Raw genomic sequence first — 26,048 nt, 5'->3', positions numbered from 1 at the left:
CCGCTGCCGGCAGCCCGCCCCTGCCCCGCGGTGCAAAAAAAAAGCTGTTGCATCCGCGGCTGCCCTTTTCTTCTTCCCGCCCCCCCCCGACCCGGAACAGGAAGTGATGCGCGGGAAGCAGTGGCGTAGCCACGGGTGGGCCTGGGTGGGCAGGTGCCCACCCAACTTAGACCCAGGCCCACCCAACTGGCACCGGAACTGCAAGGCTGTCGCGGGATCCCATCCCCGCGACAGCGAACAAGAGAGCCCACGCCTCGCGCGCCATCACCGCACACATGGGGAAACGCTGCTGTGGCCGTATGGCCAACCGGTCTTCCTGTTCGGGGGGGGTGGAAGCGCCGCGCGCAGCTTCCGCTTCCTCCCCCCAATGCAGGAAGATCAGCTGCCTCTCCTGCTGCCACCCGTTCTCCTGCTATCTTCGGACCAAACGGCCCACCGAACTTCCTGTTTGGGGGTGGGGGGCGGAAGCGCCGCGCACAGCTTCCGCTTTCTCCCCCAAAGCAGGAAGATCAGCTGCCTCTCCTGCTGCCACCGGCCTCCTTCTATCTTCGGGCGTCGGGCCGTACTGCCCGCCGATCTTCCTGCTTGGGGGGGAGGGAGGAAGCGGACGTTGTGCGCTGCGCTTCCGCTCCCCCCCCCCCGACAGGAAGTTCGGCAGGCAGTACGGCCCGACGCCCGAAAATAGCAGGAGGCCGGTGGCAGCAGAAGAGGCAGCTGATCTTCCTGCTCTGGGGGAGAAAGCGGAAGCTGTGCACGTGCTTGAATGTGTATGTGTGGATGAGAATGGGAGTGTGTGTGGGTGAAAACTGGAGCCTGGGTGTGTATGTGGGTGAGAATGGAAGCTTGAATATGTGGGTGAATGGGAGCTCGAATGTGTGTATGTGTGGTTGAGAATGGGAGCCTGGGTTTGTGGGTGGGTGAGAATGGGAGCTTGAATGTGTGTATATATGGGTGAGAATGAGAGCCTGGGTTTGTGTGGGTGGGTGAGAATGGAAGCTTGAATATGTGGATAAGAATGGGTGCTTGAATGTGTGTATGTGTGGGTGAGAATAGTACCTTAAATGTGTATATGTATGGATGAGAATGGGAGCTTGAATATGTGTGGGTGAGACTGGGAGCATGGGTTTGTGGGTGAGAATGGGAGTCTGGGTTTATGTGTGTGGGTGAGAATGGGTGCCTGGATGTGCGTCTGTGTGTGCATAAGAATATAAGCCTGGGGAGGGGTGAGAAAGTGAGAACTTGAATGTGAGCTTGTGGGGGGGGGGGGAGAGCATATGAGAGTGACAGCTTGAGTGTGTGAGAGGGAGTCTGTGAGAGAAAGCGTGTATGTGTGTGTGTGTGTGGAAGGGAAGAAGACAGTAATAGAAGAAAGACACTGAAAAGGAATTAGGAAATGAGCTATAAGGGAAAAAATGGGAAAAAGAGACCAGGACCAACTGATTAGAAAAATACAAAGATCAGACAACAAAGATAAAAATATATATCTATATTTTGAGATGTTAGCAATTTAAATATAAGCAACACAACCGCTCTCTCAAAATTTATGGACAGGTAGGAGCCGTGTATAAAATCGTAATAATAAGAAGGCTAAAGTACCACAAATCACCGTGAATTATGTTTGTATCATTAAGTAAACCTCATACTTAGGCGTAGATGTGAATGCTATGCTGCATAATTTGGCATTATTTATCAGTAAAAAAACAACTAGTAGACCTGCATGCCTACAGTCCACCCATGTTAACCTTGTGCCCACCCAAAAAATCAATTCTGGCTACGCCACTGGCGGGAAGGAGAAAGAGCCGTGCCGCATGAAAAAAATAGCGGCGACAGCAGCATCGGCCCCTGAGCAATTGAAGCAGCCGGTAATCGGGAAAGGAGTCAGCAGCACGAGCCTCCTGCGGCCGATGGGATTCTTCCTTCTTGGCCTGTGGGGGCTGGAGGAGGCTGCGGCAGCTACCATTTGTTCTCGGGGGGGGGGGGGGGGGGGGGAAGTGAGTGAGAGAAAGAGAGAGAAGCAGCCAGCTAGCCTGTGTGTGATTGAGAGCCTGTGTGTAATATATCTGAAATAGTAATATATCTGAAATAGTAAAAAAATCCTTCTACAAAATTTACATGCTCAAGCAATTAAAACCATTACTTTTACCAAATGATTTCCGCCTGATTACACAAACCCTTATCTTGTCTTCACTGGATTATTGCAATGCGCTTTACCTTGGTTTACCCCAGTCAACTATTCATTCTCTCCAATTAATTCAAAATGCAACTGCTCATATGTTATATAATATCCGTCGAAACGAACATATCTCTCCAATTTTACAACAATTACATTGGCTTCCAGTATCATACCGCATAACATACAAAATCCTATCTACCATACACAATTTGATTTACAACAATGACTCAATCTGGCTATGTTCATTACTGCGAATTTACAAACCCTCCAGACAACTACGCTCTTTCGACAAATGTTTATTGGAAATTCCTAATGTAAAATCTGTAAGTCTATCTCTAATCCGTAAACGCGCTTTTTCAGTTGCAGGTCCAACAATATGGAACGCTTTGCCTGACTATATCCGACTGACCTCTAACCGTAGAGAATTTAAAAAATCACTGAAAACTTACCTATTTACCCAAGCTTTTCAGCTACAATAGTTTGTATAAATTCATGATTCCCAACTAACCTTTTAACAATTGTCTGTATTTTAATTTGTGTATGTTTTTAATTTGTGTATGTTTTTATCTATGTGTAAACCGCCTAGACGGATATATATCTATCCATTGAGCGGTATATAAAAACTTTTAAATAAATAAATAAATAAATAAATAAATAAATGTATTTGATCGAGAGCATGTGTGTGTGATTGAGAGAAACTGGTCAGAGAGCTGATGTATGTGTATATGTGAGAGACAATGAAAGTGACTGCTCAGAGAGATGACTGATGTGTGAGAGTGTGAGACAGTCAGGGATGTGACTGATGTGTGTGTGTGTGTGTGTGAAAGAGAGAAAAAGCATGGAAGTGAGAACTCTGGGTATGTGTGTGAGAAAGAGAAAGTGATTATGGGAATGAGAAGCCTGTGCATGTGGAGAGAACAAGCATGGGAGTGAGAGACTGGTGAGTGTGTGTGAGAAAGAGAAAGTGATTATGAGAGTGAGAAGCCCATATATGTAAGTGGAACACGGGCGTGGGAAGCCTGTGTGTGTATGGCATGAGAGAAACTGTTCAGGAAGGTGACTGGTGTGTTTGTCAAAGACTGGGAAGTGATTGGTGTGTGAGAGACAGAAACTGGTCATGGGGGCATGACTGATATGGTGTGTGTGTGAGAGACATGGGCCCTAAGGAAGAGGACCATGAGTATAGAGCTTAGCCACTACTGCTGCTTCTGGTGTGTACTACAGCCTGCATGGAAGAGGAGTAAGAGAGCTGCTGGAGGGGGTAAGTAAAGATGGCTTTTTAAGTTATTTTTCTTGATTGACTGCCATTTTAATTATTTAATATTATGTGATGTGTCTGCTTTTTTTGTTTGAGCAACAAGTATAGCTTTGGTTTATGTTTATTTTATTTATTTTATTTATTTATTTATAAAAGAGTTTCTATACCGTCGATAAGACAAATCATCTCAATGGTTTACATGGCATAAAAATGTCAAATAAGTGTTCTGTTATAAATACAGACTTCGTTATTTTCATTAATGCACAATGTAAGTTAATTGTGTGTGGAGACGGGGGGGGGGGGGGCGGCATAGCTGACGTTTCGCCTAGGGCGCCTAATACCCTTGAACCGGCCCTGGTTACGGCTATGGCTGCTGTGCAACCGCCTCACCACCAGGGGTCCCTCTAGAGCTGGCTCTCCTGACAGACCCAGTCCATCTCCCTTGTTCACTCTATCTTCTAGTCTTGCCTTTATAACCCTGTCTGACAGTTCCCTCGGTGCTTCGGCATCGAGCTCGCCTGGGTTCCCTGCTCTAGCCTTACTTGCTTGCTGTGCGTTTGGTCCTTGGACCTTGCTTTGCCTAGCCTTGCGCGGCCTTCGGGCCTTCTTCCTTGCTTTCCTTACCTGGCCTACGGGCCTTCTGACCTGCCTTGCCCTGCTTGCTGTGTGTGGCCTATGGGCCTTCTCTGTGTGTGTGTGTGTGGCCTACGGGCCTTCTGTGTGTGTGGCCTACGGGCCTTCTGACCTGCCTTGCCCTGCTTGCTATGTGTGGCCTACGGGCCTTCTGACCTGTCTTGCCCTGCTTGCTGTGTGTGGCCTACGGGCCTTCTGACCTGCCTTGCCCTGCTTGCTATGTGTGGCCTACGGGCCTTCTGACCTGTCTTGCCCTGCTTGCTGTGTGTGGCCTACGGGCCTTCTGTGTGTGTGTGGCCTACGGGCCTTCTGACCTGCCTTGCTCTGCCGCCTGCCCTGACTCAGTCTGGACGTTGACACTGCTACTTGCCGTCTGCCCTGACCCAGCCTGGACCCAGACACTGCTACTTGCCACCTGCCCTGACTCAGCCTGGACCCAGACACTGCTACTTGCCGCCTGCCCTGACCCAGCCTGGACCCAGACACTGCTACTTGCCGCCTGCCCTGACCCAGCCCGGACCCAGACACTGTTTCTAGCCATCCCTGTCTCTCTCCACCTGGAGCCACCCTTCTGGGTGGTGCTCACTACTCCAGAACTCAGCCCAAGCGTAACAGTACTTCACTCCTTGTTTCCTATTTATCCTCCTCCTCCCCTCTCATCACAACAGTTGTTTTCCTTGAAAGCATCTCAAGCATAGGAGGACTGTTTTTGGCTACTCCCAAAATGCACCTATCACAGCTACGTGCTAACATAGCTTGGGTAACGTGTTTTATCGAGTGGGATATTAAGTTTTAATAAGTGAAATATCATCATCCTAGGGGTAGGCATTAGTGATCTGATTGAGAGTTTGCCTACTTACTTTCATCTACACTCAAAAAAAATTATCTTTTGTAGTTTCCTTCTCTTTGAAAAGAAATTTACGACTGCAAGTATGAAGCAGAATTCATTGTAAACTTTATTTTTTTTTTTACAGCAGAAACATACACAGTAGAAGTCAAAAGTAGTACATTCAATAACTTTACAGCATCTCTTAACAATATAATCCACATGTAACCAAGTCAATTACTGTTGTTAAATTTAAGTGTAAACGAAAATCGAATGTGCACTTTTCAATAGTATTAAACTCAGCCTGTACATTTTTTAATACTTGACATTAATTCTATAAGAATCATTTACTATATTCCAGAATTGCATGACTTAGGTGTAATTCTCTATAACCTGTTGCCACTTTTGACTTGTTTTAGTTTTCACAACCCAAAATCAATCCATCTGCACACACACACACACACACGGAATGAGCTGCTGGTATTTAAATTCACTGATCTGCAGACCAGTTTCACACTGATCACCATGAAGAATCTGGATGGGAATTTATGTACATTGCTTCACATGCTTTTTGAAATGCAAATGAACAAAATGAAAATAGATTCACATTTGTCACAAAAATAACCTTCATGAAGTAATGTCTAAATTTTAACTAATGGGGCCTATACCTGGTATTTTTTTTAAAACCAAGGTAAAAAAAATAAAGCTAACTCATCTATAAGCAAAGTCGTCTGCAATTTTCTATTGCCTCATTGTGGATTGATTTAAAATCTGTGCTTCAAAGATATGAAGTCACTTCCTAGTTCATATTTTTATTTCTTTCCTAGCATGCTTTTGGGGGGACTCATGTCACAACTGTAATGCTTGAAATCATTTGGGATGCAGTAATAGGAAAAAGTGCCTCTATGCAGTTCCAGTCACAGAAAAAGCTATGCTTTTTGTTTTGGTTTTATTTTTTTTTTTAACTGAGCAGCAGTATTTCAAAAAGGATGCCTTCTAATTTAGAAATGCTGTTATTCTGGACCTGTGCACTTGTTCAATGGCAGTGCTGTGTGCTCGCCTGCAGAAGGGCCCCGGTTTAATTCCCGAGAAAGGCCTTCTGCATCCTGGGTCATCTTGGACTGGTGATGCTGTGCAGGCAGTATTCACCGCCTCACGCAGGGGCGAGGAGTGGAAGGGATTTAAAGGTTACTGGTGGCTGGATTTAGAACACATGATACAGGGTTCCAGTAGGAAACCTGGTGCATGGCTCCTGACCTCAAAACCATGGCTGCAATAGTTGGGTTACGAATAGTGGAAAATAGAAGGGGGGGGGAATCCCTGGGCAATGGAAAATGAAGACTTAGGTGCCAGAATCCCAGCACTAGCTCTAATCAGAGCGTGAAAAAAAAGAAGCAAGGAAGGAGTATATGGTCTAAAGAAAATGCTACTAATCTGCAAAAAAAGAACAGCTTTCTCCTCCTCCTCCCAGAATCCCTGAATACTTTCAGATATCAAACATCAGGCCAGAGCATACAAGGAAGAGAATGAAGATGGCCTAGATCAGGAAATTATTTCACTTGTGGAGTAAAAATGTCATTTAACAACAGTAGGGCAATAAAAGATGCCATATGACTTTCCTCCAGATAAACAGGCCTTTGTTTATACGCTGGGGAAGAAATGGAGGTGGAGGGTCTTTTTCTTTAAAAGAAAGATGAAATGTGCTGTTTACAAATGACATATGTTGTCATATTAGTCCACATAGATACATAGAAATAAAGGTCAACAAACAAGTTACAGGTGATACCTTTTCATTGGACTAAGTTATTCAATTTGTGACTATGATCTCTCCATCAGATCAATGCAAAATGTAATGATCTGCACGGCCAGGTTTAGGACCACCAGTGCCCCATGCAAACAGCAGGAACAGTGCCTTCCATGGCTGGGGTGGGGGCGGGTTTCCCCTGTAAAGCTGGGGTAGCAGTGCCTTTTCCGAAGGGAAGCGACCTCCAAGACCATGGCCTGTGGCAGTCTCCTTATAAAGCTGCTGCACCACCCCTGAAATAGTGACAACCTGTGTGGTCACACAGATCATACATCCACACCCCTAAAGAAGTAAGCATAGCTAATCCAAAAGAACAGTTCAAACAACTTCAAGGAAACCATAGTTGTTAAGAAATACTGCTTAAAGATCTGGCTGTGCAATCTATTTATCCATCTTTGGCACAGCCTCATGCCTTATCATCAAACACGGCCCCCCAAATTTTCATTTTTCACCCACATGCCCTCTTATATTGCAGTGACGCCTCTAAGACAAGAGACTGAAGTTTCCTCAGCAGCAACCATATGGACCGCTAAAATGATCCAAGTCTCTGTAAGCAGAATATGAACCTCTACTGCTTTACGTGGATCTGTCTGTGGATTTTTACAGATTTCTGCAGCAATTTGGACATTTTTAGCTATCTATGGTGTGCTGACAAAGGATTACCTTTAACTAGGCATTGGCATAAGAGAACAATATTGATGAATCCTACCTCCGGAGACTCTGAAAGCTATTCCACATACTCCTAGTAACCCAGCCAGTCTGAAAAGCTGGAGCCTAAGTTAAGAATTTTAAAAAGTTATTATCTCTTCAATACAAAATGATTTCACATGTGTTGCACAACCCCGTTTTAATAATCATGTCATGCAGATCAAATGAGCTTACAGAACTCATTCTTTTCTCCGAATAGAACATAAAAAGAAATACTGCTTAAAATCATCCAAATATAGATTTCCATTTTTTAAATTAGTATTTAAATTGTGGTTTCAGTCCCATCAAGTTATTTCTATGGACATAATAAAATGTGCCCCATATGACCAAAAGGTTGGCTTTCCAGCAGCCTAAGGGAACACACACATTTAATTATTCTATTCCTTAAGAAGGGTTTTTGTATTTTATTTGCAGTAAACTTATGGGTAGGAATATCGAAATGGCTCAGGCAATCAAGTTAGTCCACCATGTCATTAGTCAACAGGAAGTATAATTAGCGGAAAAAGAGGTACTGAGTGCTCCAGAATAACAGAGTTTAACTATAGTATGAGCCTCCTCCCTTACATTACAACTTCAGGTTCTATGTTAAACAGCAAGTCATCATTTCCTCTTCGAACTTCAAGTAATAAAGGTGACTCATTCATCACTGCCTCCTGCAGGTCACTTGAAGTCAACAATGGACGCCCATTCACCTTCACAATGATGTCTCCATCTTCAATTCCACCTCTGCACATACAACAAAAGACACAATCACAATTCTATGCCATCTTCTGGTTTACTGACACTAGATCTATATCAGGACAATTTTCTAAGCCCACCTCCCAGATAATGAAACTAACATACAGTATATCCCTTACAACAAGACAGATATATCAAAGATTTTCTTCCATTCTATGCCTAAACTCAAACTAGGCTCCTTGAGGTTGCTGCAAATTTATAGTTCTTGTTTTTTCCACTTTTTGACCTCTCTTTTCAATCTCTGCCCATTTCCCCAGAAGCTATGCTCAGTCGACTTTAATAATTTTTATCTGCCCAAGAGCTTGAGCAGCATCATCTTCATGGCACACCCTCAGTACCATTCATTGACTGTCAAGGGCTGCCACAGTTCCATCAGCCATTTTCCATCTTCCTCTGGTCTGAATATACCACATAGGCCCGACCAATCCTGTAGGACAGGAGATCTGAACCTGTATCTTCCATGATACAACCTGTGGCCTGAGCCTTGGTTCCAACCCTGCTGTAAATGTTTTAAAGTGAATGGAAAGAGAACTATATAAAAGACTGTAGGCCAGAGATTGTATATAGCATGTGGTAATATCCCACACCACCTCTAACAAATTATGCTGTGTTATTGCTAGAGACATGTGTTTTCAGTTTTTATTTTATTTTCCTCATAAATTCATCAGCATTTACTATAATAAAGATAAAATGGCAGAATATCAATGAGAAAAAATTTGCAATTTTTGTTTCATTGGTTTTCTCCCACTTTTATTCATTACACTAAACAATGATAAATTACTGGGAAAAATAAAATAAAAACTGAAAACAAAGATCACTAGTTATTGCTAAAGTTTAATTTGCAGGTCAGTTCACATCTTAGTGACTTTAATTAGGGTGCAGGGAGTACACATGGGATCCCTATGGCAATGTATGCAATCCTATTTTGTAGTTTGGTAAGACAAAATGTAGCTGGGAAAAGCAAACAGCTGAATCAAAGGAGAACAGCAGAAGTGGGGAAAAAAGAGAAATCTTCTGCAGCCCATATATTACCACAGGTTGCTTTTTATCAAATTTTCCTCAAATCTTAAATTGTTTTTTGTTGAGTTAAAAATATTACTATTAATATCACCTCCTCTGATGAAAAAAGTTATTTCTTGCTATGTTAAAAGTTGCAGATATTTTGGTTAAAACATATTAAAACCTTCTTTGAAAGTAACCAAAATATCAAGAAACGATGTATCACAAAAACCCGCTATGTGTTACGATGGAATAAACTGACCTATTTCAAGGGAACATAAGTTCATTATAGAGACAACTGTACAGTTACTGTCTATGCTTCTAATCTTTAACTGAATAACCATCTGGCCCCTCCAGTCTGCTCAGTTATTCTCGCTACAGTGTTTATTGGTGTGATATACAGATCTCCGTCATAGGCAGAAAAAATGAACAGAGATTTGATGAAGGATATTCACAAGTTTCCTATGAAAGGGGAGGTGCTAATGCTAGGTGATTTTGTTCCCCCAGATATTAAAAGGGACATCCCAGCTGTGTGGTGTCTTAAAGAAGCAGGAAGATCCTGGATTCTCTGGTTTAAGTTCTCTGCTGGCACAATATTTTTCTCTATCCTTAGGAATGGATCTGAACAGAATTGCACAGAATTATCTCATGCTGTTTGGGCCTCACTCATGGTTTGCCTGGTAAGTGAAGCCTTTTGGCTATTTTGTTTACTCTCCTGCATTATTACAAGACAGGAAGCACAGCTTATGTTCAATTTTTTTTTTCATTAAAACTGCTGATGAAGTGGGTCTATTGTGCCTGACCCTGACACCTTCCCCTGATTTGTAAGCATGAATAGCTAAACTTCAAGAGAATTTACCTACTTTGGGGAATATGGCCCCAATCAACAGAAGATTGAGAATTTCTTCTCCTCCATGCCTATACAGCTGGGAGCGAGGGCCACTGCAGGGGTAGGTGAGGAGCAAATGTTACCCCTGCTAGCCAAGGAGATCTCGCTCAGCCCTGGCGCACCTGTGACACCGTCCCCACCCTACAGACTGATCCTGTTGAGTTCTATACCAGCTTTGGCTTCCCTGTTGGGAATTAGGGGAGAGCCAATATTACCGGGAGAGGAAGTGAAGAGTCCAGGGCTTGTTTCCGACTCTGCAATAGCTGTTGGGGAAACTTCTACAAGATTCTCTACTGAAGTTGTTGCCTCTAATCTTGCTGTGAAGACTACCTTGGCTACTTTGACGATGGATTTTGCACGGGATTTTAATATTCCATTAAGTGAAGGTGGTGCTACTCTAGCAATACCAGGTGCTGTATTTACCATAACTAAACCTGTAGTATAACACTCGACACTGTGGAATGCCTTAGTTTCGCTAGAAACTGCAGTTGCATCTTTGACGCAAGTTTTTCTTAAAACAAATAAACATGGAATAAACACAGAGAAAATGGTTATACAACATAAATCAAAATTAGAATTTGTGGAAAAAAGAATTGCCTCTGTGGAAAAAATTCAACAAACTTTAGTGCAATCTGAGTTTGTTCACACTAAAAAGTTGGAAAACGTTGAGAATTCCCTGTGGTGCTTTAATGTAAGGGTTCTTAATTTTCCTATTATTAAGATGATGCCCTTAGTAGACTTCTTTAAGAGTTACTTGGTCAATAGTCTCAAGATACCAACAGAAGCTATGCCCTTAATTACGAAGGCTTACTATCTGCCTCAAAATGTAATGGAATCTCCTGGAAGTGAAACCCAAGATCAGCATTCTATGAACATTACAGATATATTGGAGTTGACGCAAGAAACAGATATCACAAAGGGGGACTATGTTAGTTTCTTTCGCATTTGTGCATGATCAAAATATTGTCCTCAGATTTTTTTTCAGGAATAGGAGGTCCCTATTTTATGGCCAGAAAGTCTGGATTTATCCAGATGTCACCAGGATCACTCAGGAGCAGAGAAGGAAATTCCTATCTATGAGATCAGAGGCAGTGACACATGGTGCTCAATTCGTATTATGATATCCTTGCGAATGCATAGTGAAATTTCAAAATACAATGGAGAAATTTCTTACCTGATAATTTCATTTTCCTTAGTGTAGACAGATAAGACTCAGGACCTATGGGTATAGTGTGTTCCTGATAGCAGTTGGAGATGGAGTCAGATTTCAATCTGACGTCAGCACTACATATACCCGTGCAGGAAGTTCTGCTCTTCGTATTCTCTTCGAAAAGCAATAGTGGGTATATGTGTGTTTGGATAACTTGATTAACTTGAACTAGTTGACGTGAATTGTAGCTGGAGACCGCCAGTGTCGTCAATTCGAGAAACGCCGACACCCAGTAACTATGGGTGTCTTAACTAGGGGTAAGTCTGGCTTACCCATGCTTGTCTTGCTCTCGGGGATTGTCACCCGAGGTTTCCGTATGTTGAGGCAGCCATGGGCAGGATACTGAGTCCATCTGTCTACATGAGGGAAAACAAAATTATCAGGTAAGTAATTTCTCCATTTCCTAGCGTGTAGCAGATGGACTCAGGACCAATGGGATGTACAAAAGCTACTCCCGAACTGGGTGGGAGGCTGCCTGTGGCCCACTTAGTACTGCCCTTGCGAATGCTATGTCCTCCCTGGCCTGAACATCCAAGCGGTTGAACCTCGAGAAGGTGTGAATGGAGGACCATGTTATTGCCCGACAGATCTCGGCGGGTGACAGCATCTTGGTTTCTGCCCAGGACACTGCCTGGGCCCTTGTGGAATGGGCCTTGACTTGTAGAGGTGGAGGCTTGCCTGCCTCTATGTAGGCCGCCTTGATTACTTCTTTGATCCAGTGGGCTATGGTTGCCCGCGAAGTTGCTTCCCCTTGTTTCTTCCCGCTGTGAAGGACAAATAGGTGGTCTGTCTTTCGTACGGATTCCGATCTTTCCAGGTAGCGGACTAGGAGTCTGCTGACATTAAGATGGCATAGGTGGCATGAGACTTCTGAGTCCTTATGCTCATCTGGAGATGGCAGCGAGATGGTTTGGTTTAGATGGAAATGAGAAATCACCTTTGGAAGGAAGGAAGGGACAGTTTGTAGATGTATGGATCCTGGTATAAGTCTGAGGAACAGTTCCTGACAGGATAGTGCTTGACGTTCGGAGATGCAACGGGCTGAACATATTGCCACTAGGAATGCAGTCTTCAAGGTCAGGAGCCTTAGGGACAGACTACGTGTAGGTCTGAAGGAGGTTCCCGCTAGGAAGTCTAGTACTAGATTGAGATTCCATAGGGGTACCGGCCACTCTAATGGTGGTCGGATTTGCTTGATCCCTCTCAGGAAGCGGGAGATGTCTGGATGGGAAGATAGACTGATGCCGTCCACTTTGGCTCTGAAACAGGCCAGTGCGGCAAGTTGAATCTTGATGGAGTTGAGACAACCCCTTCTTCAGGCAGTCCTGCAGGACTTCCAGGATCATGGGAATTTTGACTGCCCGTGGAAGGATGTTGCGGTCTTCACACCAGGCTTCAAATATTCTCCATATTTGTATGTAGGTTAAAGATGTGGAAAGCTTGCGTGCTCGGAGCAAGGTGTCAATTACTGCCCTCGAGTATTCGCTCTTCTTCAGGCGAGTCCTCTCAATGGCCAGACCATTAGAGAGAATAGAATTGGGTCTTCATGGAGGATCAGTCCTTGCTGGAGCAGGTCCCTGTGTGGAGGTAGGCACAGGGGGTTCCCCGCCAGAAGACTTTGCATGTCTGCATACCACAGTCTTCTTGGCCAGTCCTGGGCCACTAGGAGTACTAGTGGCCCAGGACTGGTCACTAGTACTAGCCCCCTGTGGTGTTCTATCTTGCAGATGTCCCTGCCCAGTAGTGGCCATGGAGGAAAGGCATACAGCAGATCTTCCTGGGGCCAGTTTTGGATGAGGATGTCGATCCCCTGGGACTGAGGGTCTCGTCTGCGACTGAAGAAGTTGGGAACTTGAGCGTTGGACCGGTTTGGCAGAAGATCCATGGCTGGGGTTCCCCAGCGGTCTATTATCAACTGGAAGGCTGTGGTTGACAGCCTCCATTCCCCTGGGTCTAGACTTTCTCTGCTGAGGTAATCCGCGATGACATTGCCTTTTCCTGCGATGTGGGCAGCCGAGATCTCTTTTTTTAATTTATTTATTTAACATTTTTCTATACCGACATTCGCACGAGACATCACATCGGTTTCCAGATAACAGCAAATTCAGCCAACAGGGCTTTACATTGAAACTGATATTCTGCCCATGTCATTAGGGGGTGTATTTCCAGGGACACCTGTTGGCTTCTGATTCCTCCCTGGCGATTGATTTAAGCCATTGTTGTGGCGTTGTCTGACATGACTGACAGCTTCTCCTCTGAGTCTGTGACTGAATCTTAGGCAGGCTAGTCTGAATGCCCGGGCTTCCAGTCAGTTGATGTTCCATCCCGACTCTTCCTTATACCATTGCCCCTGGGCCGTCAGTTCCTGACAGTGGGCTCTCCACCCTCATAGGCTTGCATTCGTGGTGAGCAGGACCCAGGTCAGTGGGGATAGCCTTACTCCCTTGCTCAGATGGTGTTCTTGTAGCCACCATAGGAGCTGTATCCGTACCTCCGCCGGCAACTGGAGGCGGACGGTGTAGTCCTGGGACATCGGGTTCCATTGTGACAGTACGGAATGTTGTAGTGGTTGCATGTGAGCCCTTGTCCATGGTATGACTTCTAGGGTTGATGTCATGAGTCCGAGGACTTGGAGGTAGTCCCAAACTGTGGGGGCGAGCGCCGTTCAACAGTTTTCTCAACTGATCCATCAATTTCCTTCTCCTTGTAGGGGGAAGAATGACCTTGTCCTGTTGGGTGTCGAACCGGACTCCCAGGTATTCCAGAGATTGGGAGGGATGCAGACAGCTCTTGGTTGCGTTGACAACCCATCCAAGGTTCTCCAGTAGATTCTTGACTCTGGTGGTTGTCTGATGACTTTCCTCTGGAGATTTTGCCCTGTTCAGCCAATTGTCCAGATATGGGTGTATGAGGATTCCTTCTTTCCTCAGTGTCGCCACCACTACAACCATGATTTTGGTGAACATCCGCGGGGCTGTAGCTAGCCTGAAGGGTAGCACTCGGAACTGGTAGTGATGGTCCAGGATCGTGAAGCGTAGGAAGCGCTGATGATCGGGATGGATCGGGATGTGCAGATAGGCTTCTGACATATCCAGGGAGGTAAGAAATTCTCCCGGCTGTACTGACCTTATGACCGAGCATAGGGTTTCCAAGCGGAAGTGTGGTACCCTCAGGTAGCGGTTGACCGACTTGAAGTCCAGAATGGGCCGGTACGTTCCCTCTTTCTTGGGGACGATAAAATAGATGGAATAGTGCCCAGTATTTCATTGGTGCGTGGGCATCGGTGTTATAGTCTTTAAGGCGAGCAATTTTGTCAGTGTGGTTTCCACTGCCATTCTCTTGGAGGGGGAGTGGCAAGGAGATTTCACAAATTTGTCTGGAGGGATGCTGTGGAAAGTCCAGAAAGTATCCTCTCGAATGATGGATAGGACCCACTTGTCCAACGTTATCTCGACCCATCTTTGGTAGAATAGGTCAAGCCTACCCCTTATGGTTTCTTCCTGTGGATGGGTCTGTTGATTCTCATTGTGGGGTGCGGTTGGGGCCTGGACCTGAACCGGCTCCCCTCTTGTTGTGTTTGTTCCAAAAGGACTGGCCCCTGCCAGCAGGGTGAAGTACTTGGTATGTATTCTTATACGGTCTAAAACGCTGTGATCCTCTGCCCTTGGATGTTCGGGGAGAGGGGTGTTGGCTTCTTTTGTTCTTGTTCTCTAGTAACAGAGGTACTGGAGATTCGCCCCATTTGTCAGCTAACTTCTCCAGTTTGCTTCTGTACAGGAGGGTTCCTTTAAAATACATTCTTGTGAGTTTCATCTTGGAAGTCAGGTCAGCTTAGCAGCTTCAGAGCCAGAGTTGCCTTCTGGCTGCCACAATGGATGAGACGCCCCTTGCTGAGGTGCGCACCAGGTCGTAAGGATATTGCCGGTTCTAATGTTTCAACGGGCATGGTGGTGTTCCTGGCCAGTGACAAGCATGCGCGTGTCACCACAGCATAGCAGGCAGCGATCTGCAGTGACATAGCTGCTGCATCAAATGACTGTTTGAGGATGGATTCCTGACGTCTGTCTTGAGAGACGCTCCTCCTTCGACTGGAATGGTGGTGCGCTTTGTGACAGTGTAGACCATGGCGTCCACTTTGGGAAACACCAGGAGTTCTTTGGCTGAGGGTTCCAGTGGATATAGGACTTCTAGGGCCCGTCCTCCCTTGGAACTGGCCTCCGGAGCATTCCATTCCAGGATGATCAGTTGTTGTAGGGCTTGCAGTAATGGGTAAATGGCGTGAGGCCTGACAGAGCCCGACCAGAAGAGGGGTTCGTCTTTGACTCCGCTGTGGCACTTGTGCCTGGGATGGCCAGCTGCTTCAGGCTCAGGGACAGAGTTCTGGTAGCTCGTCTTTGGAGAAGAAACGCATCATGGTTCGGTATGGTTCCATTCCTGGAGGGATTTCCCCTTCCTCCAGGGAGTCTTGGTCTTCCTCCAAGGTGTCCGTGTCCCCTAAGGTCAGGCTTTTGTCCAGGGGAGGCACATCTCTGGGAGGCCGATAAGGGCCTGGGAGATTTGGGTCCTCTGGTGGAGGCTGTGGCTGTGTCACCGGTGGACTTAGCCCCGATAGAGCCGATTGCACCTGGACGAAGGTTTGCAGACCTTTAAAGAATTCCACCCAGGAAAAGGTTCCTGGGTCTATATTGAACCCAGCGGCGTTCCCCGAGGGCCCTGTCTGGAGGGCCGAGCTGGGGATAGAGAGATCCGGGGTACTATCGGTGGATCCAGATTCCTGTACTGGCTGGGGGGCGGGGGGACCTTGCCCTGGTTCTCCCAGAGCCGTCTCGCACTGTAGGCACAGGGCAGTAGCTTCTTCATGCTGTGCAGCTCTTATGTGGCAGGCTGGGCAGAGGACTTGTGCTTTGGCTTTCTTGGCCGGTGGTGCCATGGTTTGTGCGTGTACGGGCATTCAAACCCGGTCTGTGCATTTATATGCACGTGCCGGGAGGCTTAGATATGTGCGCCGAGGGTGTGCATGCAAGCTGCGAAGGTATGCGTGCAGGCCAGTACGTGCGCTTATGGATATGCACGCGTCGTTGTGCGCGCAGCCGAACTTGTGTGCCCGGCACTGTTGAGCATGTCGCTATGCACCCGGCACCCTCGTGCGCCTCACTGTGCGCATGGCACCTATGCACGCGCCACTGGGCGCACAAGTATGTTATGCGCCCGGCTCGCCGCTGTGCGCGCGGCTCAGTTAGGTGGAAAGCACAGTGATCAAGGGGGGGGGGGGAAATGGTGCCAGCGACCATGTGAGCAAGATGGTGACCCCCCCGGAGGGTCTCCAAGTGGGAGGACTCTCGAGCCAGATCGGGGTCATGACAGCCCCCCATTTGATCAGGAGTTCTTAAATGTTTACCACAAATGTACACTTTCCAGCACTGATTTATTAAGGGTGAATGATTAATGTGCCTTAAGATTATGTGGCTCTCTGTATTTTAAGGGAAATGTGATGGTATTTTGATCATCACATTTAATTAATTTATATATTACATTTGAATAGGTTTCCCAAAACTATTGTTTGTTTGAAGTGTTTTATTGATTTAGGGATTATTTTGTCCTTTATTGTTTCTTGACTGTAAAAAAAAAAAGCAACACAGAAAATAAGCGCTGTAGTTTATAGTACACTATAAAATGAAAAGTGTAAATGTTACTGGAGAAACTAATTAGCTCTGTCTTAAAACACCAGCAAGTGAATGTCAGACTTGTTAATATCACATCCCACAGAAAATCTCATTTATGCTAACAAACAGTATAATACATACATAGTAACATAGGACTCAATTCATAGCTTTTGGCCTGGTATTTTCTGTCATCCTCAGGGAAGGTACTTACATCTCTAAAGTCTTGATACACAAGAGCATGCTCAAGCACCAGCTTTTGCAGTTTGAATCCAGAATTGTGTTTGCTTTGCATTCTTACGTACCTCTGAGAGGGTGAATTTGGAACTACTTCGTGCACATAAATTCCACTGTTGACTTCAGGAAAGTCAGGATTGCTGAGTTTGAGTTCTTCCACTAGGCTAAGAGAAGATAAACAGAAGTCAAATCAGTTGCCAAACCAAAACCCTTCTCCAGTGCTACTGTGCATTTCTAATGTAAGTTTTCAATGTTTCTTTTAAATGGAAAGTCCTTGCTTTCTGAAAATGTATTCCTTTCTTTCCCAATGTCTTGCCCGAAACATGATATACAGAATATTTCTCTCTATATAACCTAAATTCTGCATTTTGGTTTGAACAGAACATGGTGCTGGACATGAATGGGACATGGCACAAAAAGAAAATGCATGGCAGCACTAAGAATGTGACTTTAAATACAGAGACAGTACAGGCCTTCTGTTCCTAATGTAGGTTACATGCTCTCTTTAGAGTTGCTGGCATTAATCTGTTTAGGGGCCTAGTTCATCTTAGGAGGGTGAATATCAGGGGGAAAAACCTGAATAGCAACGCTCATATAAACAGATATTTGGAAGATATGCAGCAAAGAAGAAAATATTCAACACTGAGAAATGATACATGGAGTCACAAGCAATACGCCATTAATGCTCTACACACTCTTTCCATGGACATTGCCACAGACGCCCACTCACTCCAATACATACATTCACAGCCCTCAGACCCAAATATATATTAAGTCCTGCTTGAGGTTGCCATAAGTCCAGGCCTCAGTGCTGCTGCTGCAGTCACGCAGCTCCCCTTATCTTCTACAGGAGTAATTTTATGTGCCAGTATTCATAATATCATCATTTAAAATAATATACAGACTAATATGACTTCCATCTTAGAGCTCTCTAAATCCAGTATAACTGTAAATGTATCCCACTTATGATATCACTTCCTCCCCAATAGGACACTTTTAAAAGTTGTTATGGTTTTTGCAAAAACAGGAAAGCTAGCATGATAAAACCACCTTCTTTCACTCTATCAAACATCACCTACAGAGGACTGTAAAGTCTGTCTTTTAAAAACCATTTTAGTACATGCTGAAAGCTAGATTGGAACCTCATATTCAAAATGTACGCCATCTGTTTAATTCAAACCTACTTTTAAATCTCATGCCTTCCAGTGCCCGCAAACAATGCATATGTTCATTTAATTACCTAATGACAGTAACACGAAATGGGCTGAACACTAAGGGCCTCATTTTCCACGCCGCTCGCATGCGATAAGGGACCTTTCGCACGCAAAAAGTCCCTTATCGCGTGCGATACCAGGATGGGGGTGGAGTTGGGGCGGAGTCGGCCCCGGAAGAGGAGGAATCGGGGCATCACCGGGGCCGACTCTGCGCCGACGCTGCGGACAGCGAAAAGGTAAGGACCTTTTCGCATCCTATTTCGCTCCCAATAGCTACACCTCCTATGGTGGCGCTACTGGGTGCGAAACTGGCAGCGATCGCACCGCGATGGTGCGATCGCTGCCGGCTAGCGCAGGCCCGCCCCCCATTTTGGCCCCCGCCCCTCATCTTCTAAAGTATCGCAGGCCTGTGCTACTTTAGAAAATGAGGCCCTAAGGGGTAGATTTTCTTAGGTGCGCACGCGCATCCATGTGTGCGTACTTCCCGGCATGTATACATGGATGTGCAATTTTATAATATGTGTGTGCCGGCGCACGCATGTTATAAAATCGTTGGGCCGAGCACACACGCACATTTTGTAATCCACGCGTGCAAGGGGGGGGCTAAAGTTCTGCAAATTCGCGTAGCGATGCATTGCGGCCTTTCCCAGTTCCCTCCCAGTACGCTCCAATTAAGGACCCGCCGTATCGGCTGCCTTCAGCTCCGCCCCTCCTCGTTCCCTGGACCGCCCCTTTGCTTCGGCCCGGCATTTCTGCGTGTAATGGGAACTACGTGCGTGGCCGAGCGCCTTTGAAAATGCAGGGGATTAAAAAATCAGGCCATAAGGGCATATGTCTTCTTTCATATATTGAGAAAGCAATTAAATCTGGTCATGTTATTTATAAAATAAACTCCAGAAGTAATGCCTTATTACTCAATAACTATGTATTGTGCTGGTGCAGAATAATATTCAATGATATGACATAAGACACCCGGCATCAGTTCTTTAATTAAATTCATTTTATGAATTAGTCTGTTAGGGGTCAATATTCAGCGTGTTTGTCCAGCTAATTTCGGTACTTAACCACCAGGGTTTCAAATTTCCCACGTAGTAAACACCTCAGGGTCACCCAGTTAAGAAGTTAAGCCGGCTAAAACTAAGCCAGATATGCTGGAGATGTTCCAAGGTGTTTCCGAGGCAGTGCCAATTATCTGGCTGAGTTAGCTGGATAAAAGCCAATAGTCAGTGTTATCGAGCTAAGATAGCCAGGTAACCTTAGGCTTGCCTGAAAGCAGGCCTAACGTTATCTGGAAAAACTTATCCAGCTAACTCCTGACAGCTGGTGTGATCAGGCTTTGTCTGTCACTAATATTTTGCCCTGTCTTCATCTAAGGGTTTTTGCATTTTTGGGGTCCTCACTTTGGTTTTATTCTCACCTTTTTGTGCGCAGTGGCTCAAGGATATAAAATTTCCCTGAACAGGTGACCTGGGCCTTTTCTTCCCAAGAATTGATCGAGGAAAGTTGGAGATTCTGAGAGAAGGGAACTGGAGATTGGGAGTTTTGGAAGATTTTGGACTAGTTTCAAAATGGCTCCAAACCGGCCTCTGCCCCCCCATGCAAAAAAAAATATTGCAGTGTTATTTTCCCAGGGTGTGAACAAATATCGTGGGAATGCATCCCGCAGTATTTGTCCCCTCTCACGATAAAATATTGTGGCTTAGTCAATGACTTCCTTAGCTTGGCTGATCAGCTAATTTTGTTTTGAGTATGTTTTCCCTGTCATTGTGATATCTTTCCTTGTTTCTATATTGGATTTTCCCCTATTTATTTACTTTAAATATTTCCAGGCTGCTTAAATCCACTGCTCTAGGCAGCTTACAAACAACACCCATAATTAAAATGATAAAATATGCCAGACAAGAACATAAACATCTTAGTATTGGGTTTTTTCAGGATCTTGTTGACATTTTATAAGTTGTTTAGCTCTTTCTTGTGTGTTTTCTTTGTCCTATTATGGTCATTTTTCTCTGAAGCTTGCTCTCAAAATTCATGTAAATGCTATAAGTAAGTTACAAAATGGACTCCCTTGTAATATATTTGAATCAAATGTGAGAAAAATGTATAAGAGGGCTGAAGCATAAATTGTTTTGAATTTAAGGGTAACAAAAAAGATGTTTGCAGTACACGAGGCTTTCGAGACCACAAAAGTCACAACTTCAGATCTGAAGAAAGGATCCCTGCAGTCGGGAAAGCTCGTGTACTGCAAACATCTTTTCTGTTTGTCATCTAAATGAGACCATTACCTACAAAAGACTCCCGTTTTCTCCTGGATCCATATGATTAATTCACCTGTAGCCTACAGATTTTAAAGACAGAATTTTATTTTTTTTTTAATGTTGATTTCACCTGAAACTTGGATATGCTGAATACATGCGCTATTATAGCAATTGCACCAGATACTTACGCAGGAGTAATTGTTAGCATCCTGATGCCAATAAAGCGTTTCTTTCCATCTAGAAAAGCAAAATATAAAAAGATAACATGAACACAGTATAAGATGAACTGATAAATTTACTGAGTGAAGAAGGGAACAGCAACTTCTATAAAGAACAAATACATTGAGGCTAAAATTCTAACTAAGCGAGTTTTGAATATCCCCCTTGCTTAGCTGGCTAAAGGTTAGCCAGGGAAGTCATTATCCAGCTAAGATTTAGCCATATAAGAAAGGGGCATGCTGGGGCAGGGATGAGTTAGCTGAATAACTTCTCAAGCTAACTCTCAGGCCGAAATGGTACAGTGCACTCTAACGGAGCGCACTGTTAGTCGGCATTTGGATGCGCGTTTTGGACGCGCTAGCTTTACCCCTTATTCAGTAAGGGGTAATAGCACGTCCAAAACGCGCGTCCAACCCCCCCGAACCTAGTAGCGCCCGCAACATGCAAATGCATGTTGATGGCCCTATTAGGTATTCCCGCGCGATTCAGTAAGTAAAATGTGCAGCCAAGCCGCACATTTTACTTTCAGAAATTAGCATCTACCCAAAGGTAGGCGCTAATTTCTCCGGGCACCAGGATTTAATATCATGGCAATATTAAGTCGGAGGTTGATATCATGGCGATATTAAGTCGGAGGTTGATATCATGGCGATATTAAGTCAGAGGTCCCGAAAGTTTAAAAAAGTAAAAAAAAAAAAAAAAAAAAATTTGAAATAGGCTCGCGGGTCAAAAACTGGACGCTCAATTTTGCTGGCATCTGGTTTCCGAACCCGTGGCTGTCAGCGGGCTTGAGAACCGCCGCCGGCAAAATTGAGCGTCGGCTGTCAAACCCGCTGACAGCCGCTGCTTCCATCAAAAAAGAGGCGCTAGGGACGCGGTAGTGCCCTTGTGCCTCTTTTTACCACCGGGTCTAATTTTAATAAATTAAAATACTGAATCGCGCGCACAGGAGAGCGGCCTGTGTGCACACCGGGAAATTGGGCGAACGCCTGCTCTCCCGTGTTTTTACTGTATTGGCCCTTCTGGTATTTGGGGTTAGCCAAATTCAGCTGTTTCTGGATGTGCTTGAGAGCAGGTCTGAAGTTATCCGGGAGCACATTCCTAGATAATGTTTGCATGAACTGGCTATATTGAAAATAATATAACTGGTTAAATACCCAGCTGTAGTTTAATAAAAATGAAAAAAAAACAAAAAATGTTGTGGTCCTTGTGGCCCTATCGCCGTTTCCCTAGTATTTCTAGAAGTGCTGGGCCCAGGTTGTAGAAGGTTGCTATCAGAATACTGGCTGAATGACTTATTGTTTTAAGGGTGGGAGGGTTAGGATTGGGAGTGGGAGTTGAGGGACCCTGGAGGCCACATTTTGATTTAAATTTGGCAGGACCCGGGACCAGATGGGGGAGTGGGAGGCTGGCACCAGCCCTTTAAATCTACCTTTGGAGAGATAATGGGAAGGAGGGAGCTTGAATGCTTGGCCAGGCAGGGCCCAGGATTTCTGGCTCAGGTGGGTAGAGGGCAATGATAGGGCCACTAGGCCCGCAACCTTTTTTTTTTTTTTTTTTTTTTTTTTAAACTGCTGCTCATCACTTAACAGCTATATTCTTTGGAATATAGCTGGTTCAGGCTAAAGCTATCCAGCCACAGGAGACTGGATAACTTTAAATCTAACCAGTGATATCCAAAAGATATACGATCAGATTTCAAGTGGCCTAGCTATAGGTAGCTAATCAGGGATATTCAGTAGGGCATTTATCCCACTGAATATCTAGGACACATTATCCAGCTAACTGTAGCCAGATAACTTGTCCTCTTGCCAACTTACTAATATTACTCCCATGAAGTTTAGCAAAAATATACATACCAGGAATGGAAAGTATTCATTGCGACTGAAAAAATATCATCCTATTGCTTTGTCATGAAACACAACTAAGCTGATGATACTTGACAGCCATCATGAGAAATGTTTAAATATTTTGAAAAAAAAAAATAAAGAAAGCATTCTGCAGCACAAGCTCTATGATGGGAAATGAAAAATTCACAGAAAACAAATACATATTTCTTAGCCATGTTCAGTCTTAGATCAAATCTGGTATAAAAAAAACCCCATGATCTTAGCTCCTTCTACAATGCTTCCAGCCCTGTTAAGCATTACTAGGACTACTGGGGCATCTGTAGCGTGCTTTTGGTAACATTGCTTTGCAGATCTTAATACAGAATATGACGAATAAAGGGACAGAGTTTTGTTGACTGAACCTAATTAGTCTCAGTGGACAGAGAACATTTTGGATGGTGAGTCTGCACAACCTGGACTGCAATTTATCTAAGATTGCAATATTAGTACCCCTACTCTTGCAAAAACCTTCAAGTAAACAGAAATGGCAGTGCAATTTTTGCTTCTGCACACAAAACACAATTGACTTGCAATCTCTTATTTGAAACACATAGCCTTTCACAGATGCTGGTTGCTTTCTTGGTCAGGATGTGATTGAACCACTAGACATTAACAGCGACTGTCTCCAGTGGTAAGTGCTGAGGTTAGTTTCTTAGAAAAATAAGCAATCTGGATTCAATTTGACAAAGCATCATTGCTAATTTAACAAGAAAAGATTCCGTCACTGGCACATAATCCCAAATGAAAAAAGATCTTTCTTAAATCTCAGATTTTCATGTGCATGACATAAATGCTCCAATTAGTTTACATTTGGAGCAGTTAACATCTTTATTTCCTTGAAAAAAAATAAAATTATAGTAATATTACACAATGCCCACAGTGTAAAATCCTAACTATCCCCCCAAAAAAAGTCATTGACAGCTGCTTTTGAATAAAAGATAATTAACTAAAACTGAAATATAAAACATATTACAAATATATAAATATTTATATAAATAAATAAATATATAAATAAAAAAGTATATAAATATATAAATAAATATATAAATACTATGAAATATAAAACACCAAACTGACTTTGTGTTTTATAGTTAAGATTAAATTATCATCCTTTCCAAGAGACAGAACAGACAACCCTAAGAATGCATTCATGATTTGGGCTGTAGTAGCACCCATGCACTTTCACCAAATGGAATCCAGAATGTGGTCTTCACTCTGGAAGCATAGTGAGGGCAGTGACAGATTTTGACTTTTGAAACCTCAGACACTGTCAGTGCCACACTGACCCCCTTTCCTCTAGACCTCAGATCTGATCCCTAAGCTCTCATTCACCCTCTCTCCTGGTGAACCTCCAATTCCATTCTCTGCTCACCATACACCTGCCCCATGTAGCTCTGATGTCAGTCTTCGCTCCTCCCCTGGCACATCTCTGATTCCATTTTCACTCCTAACCTACTCCTACCTTCAGTTTCATCCTCTTCTCACCCAGGGTTCCTCAAATTCCAATGTCACCCAACATACCGCTAATTCTCGTTTCAACCTCTTCCCCCCCCCCCCCAATCATATACCTCCGATGCCAGTCTACCCCGCTCTCTCGGCAGATCTCCGATCTCATTTTCTACTCCCACACTCCATGGCAGCGGCACACTTCTTCAGCCCCTTAGGCCACATGGGGAAGAGCATCATCAGCTCAATTCTTACTTCAGCCCTACAGGCTGTATTGGGAAAGGTCATTTGGTATCTTTTCTTTTGAGCTAGTGCAGGCTGCATTGGGTATGGGGGGGGGGGGGGGGCAGTGGCTACTCTTCAACCTTGCAGGCCACATTGGGGGATTGTGGCACACCTTCATTGGCCAAGCACAAGCCACGTCATGGGTTGAGGGAACAAGCGTTAGCTCTTCTTTGCACCAATCAGTGGCACTGGGAGAGTGAGGAGAAATCTCTTCATCAGCTCTGTTGTGGGCTGCATCAGGAGGATGGTGTGGTGTCTCTTCAACTCCACCAAGGGACATATCAGGGGGTGATAGTGCTCTTTCTTCTTCAGTGCCACGGCCACTGGAAGCAACAAGAACAGAAAGTGGCAAATCTTGCTCCACCATATGCCGCATAAGTCCAGGCCTGAATGCAGAGCATTAAGTGATTATTGCTGTACACTGTCTAAAATTCCTGAATCTAGGCCTGTGAATCCTAACAGCTTCTGTGATCTGAATTTAGATCCTGAGCCACTTCCAACTTCTCCATGGATCCAGGAGTAAGCCATTTGGATCTGATTGTTCAAGATATGTCTATAATTCAGTGTGTATATAGAAAAAAAATCATTGAAGAGTTAGGGCATGTATCTCATTGCACTCTTACAGGATAATTTTCAAATACATTCCTGCACATAACAGTTTTACATACAGATATGGGATTTAATAAAATTGCCCACCTGATGTGCAATAAACTTTCGCACATTTTTCATGTGCGTACGTAAGTTTATCTGTGGAGGCATTCAACGGTGTTTTCACTTACATGCATCCTCTTCGATGTTAAAAAGTTTGCTCGCAAGTCTAAATGGGAAATGTATGCGCTCCAGACAGCAGATATAACTTAGGTGAGTGTAAACAGCCCCTGTAAGATGGGATCCCCTCCCATTTTGTATTAGGTGTCCTTGGCCGAGTATTTTATAGGGGGGGGGGTTTCCTGATGTTATTCACAAGGAGTCACTGCCAGAAGTCCCCTCTCCTATTAGGTTTAAATTAAAAGGGGCCCAGAGCCTACAATCTAGTCTCCCAGTGGTAGGGAGGGAGAGCAGGAATAAAGAAAGGGTAAGGGAATAATTAATGGCAAGCAAATTTATAATACCAGATACTCTGTCAAATGTGTATTGCTTTTATTATTTTTATACCATAACAAAACAATTTCTAATACTTAACTTCTTTTTAGTTTTTTTGAACGGGTTATCTATCAACTACGGCTGAGAAAACATCAGACAAGTACAATATTGTTTATTTATCTTTTTCATTAAAGCTTCAATTCTTCCTTAAATCCTACTAATCCCTTATACTATATAAGAAATTGGGTCTTTGTGCTTTCTTTATATTTTTCAGGTAAACAAGACCTTTTGGAGTTCACCTTGATAAGTATATCATATGTGCTTCTTTCGTTACTGTATTTTCTTTTCTTTCAATCTTTTCCTGTTATGACTTTTACTTCTCTTTTATATATATTTTTCTTTATTCTATTCCTTTTCTTTACTCTGTTTTTCTCCTTTCTGTATAGTGATGGTGTGTGCACACAATTATCTGTCTGCTGCTTCTTTTCAATCTTCTTTTTCTTTTAAATTGATGTCTCT

The 26,048-nt window shown here is 44.2% G+C and overlaps 1 protein-coding gene across 1 annotated transcript in view; it reads right to left on the bottom strand.

Moving 5' to 3' along the window:
- Positions 1-4,997: 4,997 nt before the first annotated feature.
- The window catches only part of HTRA3 (HtrA serine peptidase 3), an 83,687-nt gene continuing 62,636 nt past the window's right edge, over positions 4,998-26,048 (bottom strand). Inside the window, exons 7-9 of the mRNA XM_029591751.1 lie at positions 20,796-20,844; positions 17,204-17,299; positions 4,998-8,128 (exon numbers count right to left, since the gene is read on the bottom strand). Of these exons, the coding sequence (XP_029447611.1) occupies positions 7,963-8,128; positions 17,204-17,299; positions 20,796-20,844 (311 nt within the window). The 3' untranslated portion in view covers positions 4,998-7,962. The remainder of the gene's footprint in view (positions 8,129-17,203; positions 17,300-20,795; positions 20,845-26,048) is intronic.

This window comes from Rhinatrema bivittatum, chromosome 1 (assembly GCF_901001135.1).
Source record: "Rhinatrema bivittatum chromosome 1, aRhiBiv1.1, whole genome shotgun sequence".
In the NCBI taxonomy this organism is placed as follows: domain Eukaryota; kingdom Metazoa; phylum Chordata; class Amphibia; order Gymnophiona; family Rhinatrematidae; genus Rhinatrema; species Rhinatrema bivittatum.
The sequence above is the reverse complement of the archived record's forward strand: the minus strand, read 5'-3'. Positions and strand labels throughout refer to the sequence as shown.